Source organism: Teleopsis dalmanni, chromosome 2, assembly GCF_002237135.1.
Source record: "Teleopsis dalmanni isolate 2A chromosome 2, ASM223713v2, whole genome shotgun sequence".
NCBI classification, from domain to species: Eukaryota; Metazoa; Arthropoda; class Insecta; order Diptera; family Diopsidae; genus Teleopsis; species Teleopsis dalmanni.
Window position 1 is genome coordinate 129,024,268 of NC_051847.1, and position 9,284 is coordinate 129,033,551.

The following is a 9,284-nucleotide window of genomic DNA, read 5'->3' on the forward strand; positions in this document are numbered from 1 at the left end:
ACAAAATTTAGATTAAAAATATTTAAAAATATGTATACTCGTATCACGTTCTATACTATTATTAATCATTTCATTGAAAGGTGACTGTACAGTACAACACAAATGCATTAAGAGAATTATAAAAATTATATCTTTATTTGAAACATTTATTTAGCTATAAATATATATGATTATTTACAATTGCTTTTATATACAAATATATTTATATATATAATTTTTATAGTGCGCTGAAAAAGTTGGTCTTTCAAACGATATTGACGCGTGTATGCACACTGAATTGGGCACTTATCTGCAGTTAAAAGCGGAACGTGTAACACACTCTTACGCGCCTACTTTTGTACCAACAATTGTTTATGACAACGTAAGTCTATATGAACACTTAAGATCTATACTATTAAATTGCATAATATTTTGTTTTTGTTATTATTTGCACTTGTTTTTATTGCAATTAAACTTTTTTTTTACTCAACAACTTTTTTGACGCCACACATATACACACCATACACACATTACAGGTTTTCAACCAACAACTTCAGGACAGTTCACTACGCGATTTTCGTGGCACCATTTGCAATTTGTTGCAGAAGCGAGGCATTATCGGATTTCATAATCCAGCGTGCCAGTAAGATTTTGTGGAAACGACTACACTGCGCGTATTTGTTGCTTCGGTATTATTTTATTGTTACTACATAATACATTTTGCAGATTGTGATCTTGTACTGGAATAGAACACTGCATAATTATTGTGTAATCTATAGATATTATTTCAAAATAAACAAAGCAAAATAAACAAAAACTAAAAAAATAATTTTTTTATATATTTTTTATTTAGATATGATAAAGCGATTATCCTAATTCACCATTAAATACTTATCTGCTTATCTCAGTGAGCAGTCTGAGTTAGTTTTGTTTCATCTGAAAGGGTACGTGTTAATACAAATATTAAAATTACCCCTAACAGACATCTATTGCTCATTGCGATGCTCTCCCTGTTGTCATGAAAATGCGAGCTATATTATCTATGCGAGCTATTATATCTGTGTCTGACCACTATTTATTTATAACACTGACCCATTGATCTCGACTAAGGCTAATTTCAATAAGCATCCACACACGCACACTTATCATTTTATCATCTCAAACAACCCTTTTTCTCTCACCTACTAAGATTGTAATCCATGTATACGTATTGTAATTGCATCCATATTCGTTGCTACATAGTGCAGCAACAACAATCGCTGTAGTTCTGAGCAAAGAGAGGGCAAATTATTGAATAATTCCAATGAATCTGCAGATTCACTAGAACCTACTATATATTTTTCATATAGTTTTCTAATCTGAGCTGCAGGTTCCTACAGATCGCACAGATTATGCGATTAGTCGTTAACTCCTTTTTAGAGTTAAATTTTTGAAGGCACAAAAAAATGCTAATGACGGCATAAGTGCACTTTTACACTTTAGGTTACATTGGGAAGTGTATATATTATGACAACTAACCGAGCTAAGTATCTTGTACCTTATCTTGCCTCTAGCTGCAATACAATATTTACCAACTATTATCGTTAGTTCACATTTTAAACATAATTCATATATAAAAATCATATGCACAAAAAGATGCATTAATAATATTTCATTTCGGTTACTTTGTTATAAATGTAAATAACAGAGAGTCAAAGATTCGCGAAGGTATAACACTGCGACCTCAATAAATCTTAAACATAATTAAAACAAGTTTATAACCACACACTGAACATCTTAGACGGTATTAAGAGTTATTATCGCAGCCCTCTCATGGTTTATATCAAAACTGAATAATGGCATAGAATGTGACATGAATTTTTTTCTAGACAATTAGTAAAACTATTTTGGGTGAAACGTACGAAAAAAGTACAACTCTATATACAAATAGATGAAGTTGGTCCTTCAATTTCCTATAAATTAAAATCTAGCATAAATAAAAACGTTATTTTGTAAACACCAAAGGTTTCGGCTACTGGAACTGCATAAGTAGTCACCGAATGCACTTAAGAGCTCGAAATGATTCATTTACTTATGTAACAAATGATATTTGATATATAAAAAAACAACTTTATATAACCGAGCTATTTTTTATTACAACTTAAATGACTCATACTTTCTAAGAATATTACTCGCAAAGCTTTCGAAGCAAAGAGTTCATCTATAGACGGGTACTATATTGTTGTTAATTACTATACTAGTATGTATAAAAACTTAACTTTAAGCAATACTAAAATCCTAAGATCTTTAAGTGCTAAAGAAATCATTCTTTCGTAATAAATTTTTATGAATAAGTTTAAATACAAAAATCTCTTTTTATATGCATCAATATATATGTATTTATTTAATCATATTTTTATATACTTAAAAAATTACTTATATACATATATTCATAATAAATTCATATACAAACTTCAATTATAAATATATATTCATCGGAGATTATAATTTTAAATCGCCACAAAATTCTTTTCTTGCAATTCGTATTTATAAACTTATAAATAATAAAGTAAAGCTTTTTTTAACTTATTTACTAAAATATACAAAAAAAAATATAATAAAAATATATGTATGTTGAAGGAAAATGTACATGATAAAGAGTGATGCAACAAATTTATAACTAAACAACAGCAAAGAAAATATATAAACAAAAATTAGTACAATAAAAAGTTATAAATTTATATACAATAATTAATATTATAATAATTTTGTGAACTACATGGAATTTGTACAAATTTTAATTATTAAAATAAATTAGTTTTAAATTTCATATGTAATAATAGAACAATATAACCTGACCATTAAGTTTACAATAGCATTTATATTTCATATACATATTATATATACTCGTATTATATAGTTGCCTCCAAATTTGCAATGTAATGTCATTCATTTTTTCCTACAGTCTCATGGAATATATTCAACGCACATATATCGAAATATATCGATAACATATTCATCAAACACGCAAAAGTAATTCAGGTAAATTCCAAACCAATGCATCTTGGATTTGCATAAAATAGTAATTGTCTTAATTGACACTAACTTTAAACAGAAGTTATAGTTTGTTTTTGTGTAGCACTCAGCAATCTTCGAGGCATTGGCTTTGGTGGAGGCTGTGGTTTGGTTTGACCATTACCATTTGCAGCTCCAATAGCTCTTTTGATAGCTTTTTCCTTTTCCTGAAATTCAACATAACCGGATTCATCACTACATTCAGAATCAGAGTCATTATCATTTTGTGGTTTCTGTTGTCGTCGTATACGCCGAGTACGATTTAATCCACCATTTAAATTGTCTAAACCATTCATTGATGCAGTGGGTGAATTGCCTAATTTCAGAGTAATAGAACTTGAACTACTGAACGTAGTAGCATCACTATTATTACGGCCTTTTAAACGTGATTCTAGCCTTTGGTATATTTCTTCCACCGTTATAGGTTCTTCATGGAGAACACTATTCTCTTGCAATTGTTCGACATACTGTAAAGCTGCAGGAGCTGAATGCTGCGATATTAACTGTTTATATTGTTGTTGATATTGTAAGGAAATATCATCTTGATTTGCTGTTGCTATACTCGCTGTTTCGCAACCACTCGATATGGAACCTTCATCACTGTCTGGATTAAATGGTTTTTGTTGTGTTGTACTATCCGTAGTGGAAGCATTAGTTGTTATCGAAGAGGCGTTTGATGAAATAGATGATTGCATTTGATGATGATATTGCAAAGGTGCAGATGCATTTGTTTCAATGCTGCTTTCGTCACTGCTCATTGATAAATTAGTCATTTTACGCATAGAATTGCGATGCAACATATTCAGTATGCTGGCTTGCCTAAAGTACATATCATCTGCATCTAAATAATCTTCTTCACCGTCACTGCACACACCATTACGGCGTATTCCTAAGATTTCTGGTTCAACCAAATCATTCGAGTTATCATTTGGATTAAAGTCTCCCTCAGGATCTGCGGATGGATCACTGTTTATGGTGGGCAATAAGCTTAATGGTTCTGTTTCGTCTCTTAATTCGGTTAAACTGCCCAGACTAGCACTTGTATTCTTGTGTAACTGCATGTCAAAGTATGGTAACAACTCATTTGTAAGAGAAGCATTGCTATCATAATTATTGTATTTTAACAATTTGTCAAATTCATCAGACTCATCTGAACCATAACTATGACGTTGTTCATTTACTGTTGTACTTGTTGTACTTGTAGCATTAGCATTAGCATTTGTGATAGTTGATGTGTTGATTTCTTTGGTATTTTTACAGCAGCCGCTGCCATGTTCATGTTCCACCAAGTCATTATATGTCGATCTTACTTTACCTGTGCGTCTAATAGAGTGTCCACGTCGACAGCGACGGCGCCCTAATGTCATGGCTGGGTAAAGCGAATCCTTCTGACAACATGATTTCATTTCCGGTTCATTTGTCTCTTCAATCTCATCGCCATCTTCCTCACCAATAGCTTCTTCAATCGCCATCAACTTTGGTGCAGATTTGGAACGTTCCAATGGTGGCCGATAATTGTTACCACCGACACTTAAAAGTATTTTGCGGCGCGGCAAACTTGGATTATCATAAGCTGCATTAGCAAGACTGAGACGAGCATTCTGCTTAAGAATTTTTTCACGTTTAAATTCACGTAGAGCGCTCTCTAAGTTTTCCTGGAGAACAAAATAAAATTGTTATTCAAAATATTATTCGTAGATCAATCTTATGTAAGATTTATTTACCTTTAGAGTATTGCATAATTCTTGCACAACTTTCTCCTTGCTGCATAGCACTGCATGACAACGTAATTCATGCTTGAGTTTGCGTCCTTCGTGCCGATATACCCAACAAAATACACGTGGATAATTTTTTGGTGCACAGCAATGTGTAATCCGATTCGCCCAATATTCTGTCAGTCCATGTTGTCTAGTGGTTGCTTTTAAGCCGGAAGCACAAACTTTAATACGCATAATAACATCTGGTTTATTGTTTTGAGTATAGTTTCGCCAAAGTGTATTCAGTTGTTTCTCAACACAACCTTCACCTAAAAGAAAAATAGATACTCTCAAATATTTGTAAAAAAAATTTATTTTCTTTGCTTACCTTTGGCCCAACCAGTAAGCACGTTGCCTAAATAAGACACCTTAAACTCTGGATCTGGTGAACTGATCTCTACGCTATGTGTGCGTTTAAACCACAATTTACCCAAACCACGTGAAATGGTACGAAAGGCTTTGGCACCCAAATCTTCATTGCGATCCTCCTGCACATGCGTTACGCTTACTAATTCATTGCGACTACCGCCAAACAGATCACGAGAGTCTGTTGTCAATGTTATGACACCATTTGCGACCACATCACCGTCTTCCTTAGCGTATTTCTTGAAACGCTCCAGGTAGGCACCGTTGCTACGTCGCCGTCCACCAAACGTGTTGAATTTGGCACCATCGCCACGGTTTTGTCGTTTTTGCTCCTCTTTTTCAACTTTTTCAACTTTTTTGGCATTGTAAGTGTTGCCAAGTAAACGCGCAATTGAAGAGCTTTTGACAAATTTGTGTTGTCGCGGTGGTGTGCCAATTGGTACAGGCGGTTCACTGTACACATTAGTTGTTGGTGTTGTTTGAGTGCAACTTATGGATGCGTTTTGTGTACCATTTTCCTTTTCTGTTGGTGTTGGTCTTACAGTTGCAGTAGTAAAGGCAGTAGCCTTTTGATTACTCTTTTTACTACTAAATGAAAATAATGACAAACGTTCTTTTGTTGTTTGTTTCTTTAGTTCCGTATTTTCACCACTTTTCGTTTTATTGTTGTTATTTTTTGTTGAATTGTTTATTGTTGTTGTTGTTTGCGTATTTGGCACATAATTTTGTATGTTATGTGTGGAATTTTTGGCAGATTTTGGCACATTTTCGCTATTTAACAAAACTCTATTGTCTGCTTTTTTGTTGGTACTTACTTTATTGGCGTTATAATTAGTATTATTATCAATATTGTTGTTATTGTAAATATTGTTGCACTTGGTCAATACAAAATCGACTTCATCTTTGGATTCATTTATTAATAAAGCAGCAGTATTGTTGCTTGTCTCACAATTATTTCTATTAGTGGCCATTTTGTTTTGACTTTATATGAAAAAATTATTGTTGTAGCCTTTTATTAATTGTTTTTTTTTTTTTGATAAATTTTTTAGCACTTAATGCTGATTGGCGACCGATGGTTAAGATTACCATTCACAAATCTTTTGTTTAATATTAACTTCAAATTTGATTATTTATATCATTATCACAATGGGCATAAGCATTAAGTTTGAAAACGTATGAAGTACGAGGAAAGATCTGCAATTGATAAGAAAACATTCATCAGACAATTGAAATAAAATATTTATTAGATAAGATAAATTTCAATTCATTTAAATTTAAAAATAAATAAATATATGCAAAATTTGAGTTTTATGAACAATATAGTATATATACATATTTATAATAAATATATATATGTTAATATAATAAATATTAGTATAACTGATGAGAAAAAATATATACATAAAAAATAGGTTTTATTTTTTTAAGAATATTAATTTTTATTTCGAGCGTTTATTTTTTGTATATTTTTATACAGCGGTCAAAAAAAGTATTCGACATTAACTAAATTTTTGTTAAATGTTGTAATAATAACAAAAAGAAACAGAAAAATGAAAAAAAAAAATAATGCAATTTTAAACATTTGTATTCTGTTTATTTGTTTTAATTGTTTTTACTCCAAAAATTTAAAAATATAATAACAAAAAAAGCAATTCTATTGCGGAATATTAAAAATAAAGCAAAAAAAGTATTCGACATTTATGCAATAAACTGCAATTTTGGTTAGCAAAAAAGGGGGAAATCCAATTTTTCCAATTGTTTTCTATGAAGAAAGCAGCGTTTGGCTCCTTATTATAAAGCGTTTTCTGAAGTGGAGTCGTAATATGTTCCCTTAATGGATGGTAAGGGAACAGAAGTTTCTGAAAAAGTGTTAAAGTATTTGTAATTAAACATTATAAAAATGGATTAAGTGAAAAAAAATTGGTGAAATAGTAAATAGACCAAGAACTACCATATAATAATATTATAAAAAAATGGAAAATGAAAACGAAATGGGTCGAAAATAATCAAACATTCGGTCGGCGTAAAGCACTTTTCAAATCTGATGAGCAGTGGTTAGTACGCCAAATTCAAAAAAAAATTCCAAAAGAAATACCACAATTTTTTTATAATAACGTTAAGGAATATTTGGGAGAACAGGTCACATCACAAACTATTCGATATTCGCTTAAAATTAATGGTTATAGAGGAAGAATAAAATCAAATGTCGAATACTTTTTTTGACCGCAGTACGTATTTCGGCAAATTCGCTTTTGCCTTCATAAGGAAAGTTCTTAATATTATTATTTTTAGGTATTTATTAATAATAATTATTAATTATTAAGATTATTAATTTATTATTAATAATATTATTATTAGAAATTCTTCTGATGAAGGCAAAAGTTAATTTCCCGAAATAGGTATAGAAATATATACAAAATTAACGCTCGAAATAAAAATTAATATTGTTAAAAAAAAAAATAAAACAGATTTTAAAGTGATTTCGACGTAACAACGCAAAAATTCAAAACAAAATTATATAAAAAAAAAATTTATAAAAAAAAATTTATAAAAAAAAAATTATAATAAAAATGTAAAATATATATATGCATATATATTAAATATAAATATAAAAAATATAATTATAAAAAAAAAATAAACGTAACATAATATTATTATTAGAGGATTTTGATTACCTCAATCGGACTATTTTAGTTATTTATTTACAAAATATGAAAATTTTAAATAGGAAAATTATGAACTAATCAGATCTTACAGTGAGAAATAAATTCCTGAAATATTTTATATATCAATTAAAATATGTAATATCAAAATATTTTAATGAAGAATATTTTACGAATGTAAAATATTGTAAACAAATTTTTAACAACTACATGAGAGTATCTGCCTATTTTCTATAGAATTTTAAAATTCGAAAGGAACTGTATTCTTTAAAATCCATTCAAATTTTTTCTACTACATAATGTATACATTAGTGTTGAGTTGAAGACTGATTTAGTTGATGAAAACAAGAGGACAAGAAACTTTGATGTAAATTCAAAAGCTATGCACAACGACGAAACAAAAAAATAGGTATATCAAAATTATATAAGTATGCTTAAAAGTGAAAATATGTTCAATTTCTAATTTAATTATTTTAGTAAGGAAAGTTAAGACATTTTTGTAATTAGATGACAACATTATGTTCAGGTTTGAGTTTTGAATAATTAAATTAACTTAATGTTTTTGAAAAACGACTATTATAATTTGGATTGTTCTGGTGGTAATAACTTAAACTACATACAATATAACTAGAACAACAAAAGTCCATTTTTATATTATTTTAAATAATTGAATTTTTGACTGACCATACAGCTGTTACGAGTATTGCCAATGACCTATCATCACTGGTTTTGGAAATAGTTCCTGTACATATTTATTTATTCAAAAATAATTTATTCGAGACTGCAAGTACCAGGAATCCAACTAGTGCCCTGACAAATTTGAAGCTCAGAATCAGTGCATTTTAGCCAACTGAAAATTCACTATACTTAATTTGTAACAAATATATATGATGTGTTTTTGACATCAAAGTTTTATATGTAGTTGGATGCATATAGTGAACAAATCAATATATATTTACTCAAAACAATCAATTTATCCAGGAAAAACCAAAAGAAAATCACAAAAATATATAAGAAATAAATGAATGTGATATAATTAGTATATGGTTACCAATATAATTTTTAGATTTTAATATATTAAATCAACATATTGAAATTAATCATATCAGCAATATTTTATATAAATATGACGACTTGAAATAATTTACTGACGGTTCACATTGATGAAGTCATGAGATAGTTTTGGTTAGAATCAATTCAATAAAAAAAAGTGTTCAAAAAACAATTTAGTAATACTTCTTATTTGGTACAATTCCCTTATTTACAATATAACAAATTTTATTTTTTATATTAAAAATCATTTTACAGAGTTCATCTATAGAAATTTTATTCACATTTTTATTCCGTGTTTTTATCGTAATTGGACAAGAGTTTTTTATTTTTCTTTTTTTCAGCATCAACCGAATGCCTACGTGAAGTCAAGGGTTAACTTTATAATTAAATGAATAATTAATACGGTTTTGTT

At 29.4% G+C, this 9,284-nt stretch overlaps 2 protein-coding genes across 2 annotated transcripts in view; both read right to left on the reverse strand.

The window, feature by feature from the left end:
* LOC119678741 (protein sidekick-2-like) overlaps positions 1-9,284 on the reverse strand; it is a 92,122-nt gene that overhangs the window by 42,881 nt on the left and 39,957 nt on the right. The window lies entirely within an intron of this gene.
* Positions 2,740-6,281, reverse strand: LOC119678740. The gene is made up of 3 exons (XM_038090752.1): positions 5,119-6,281; positions 4,758-5,059; positions 2,740-4,688 (listed from the first exon to the last, which is right to left on the reverse strand). Exons 1-3 carry the CDS (start codon positions 6,125-6,127, stop codon positions 3,066-3,068), a joined length of 2,934 nt encoding a protein of 977 aa, XP_037946680.1. The 5' UTR covers positions 6,128-6,281; the 3' UTR covers positions 2,740-3,065.

Bases quoted from the DNA above. Each gene is read 5' to 3' on its own strand.
- LOC119678740 (XM_038090752.1), bottom strand. From the start codon at position 6,127: ATGGCCACTAATAGAAATAATTGTGAGACAAGCAACAATACTGCTGCT. The intron at 5,060-5,118 runs GTAAGCAAAGAA...TTTTTCTTTTAG, and splicing joins GCTTACTGGTTGGGCCAAAG to GTGAAGGTTGTGTTGAGAAA. The intron at 4,689-4,757 runs GTAAATAAATCT...TTTGTTCTCCAG, and splicing joins AATTATGCAATACTCTAAAG to GAAAACTTAGAGAGCGCTCT.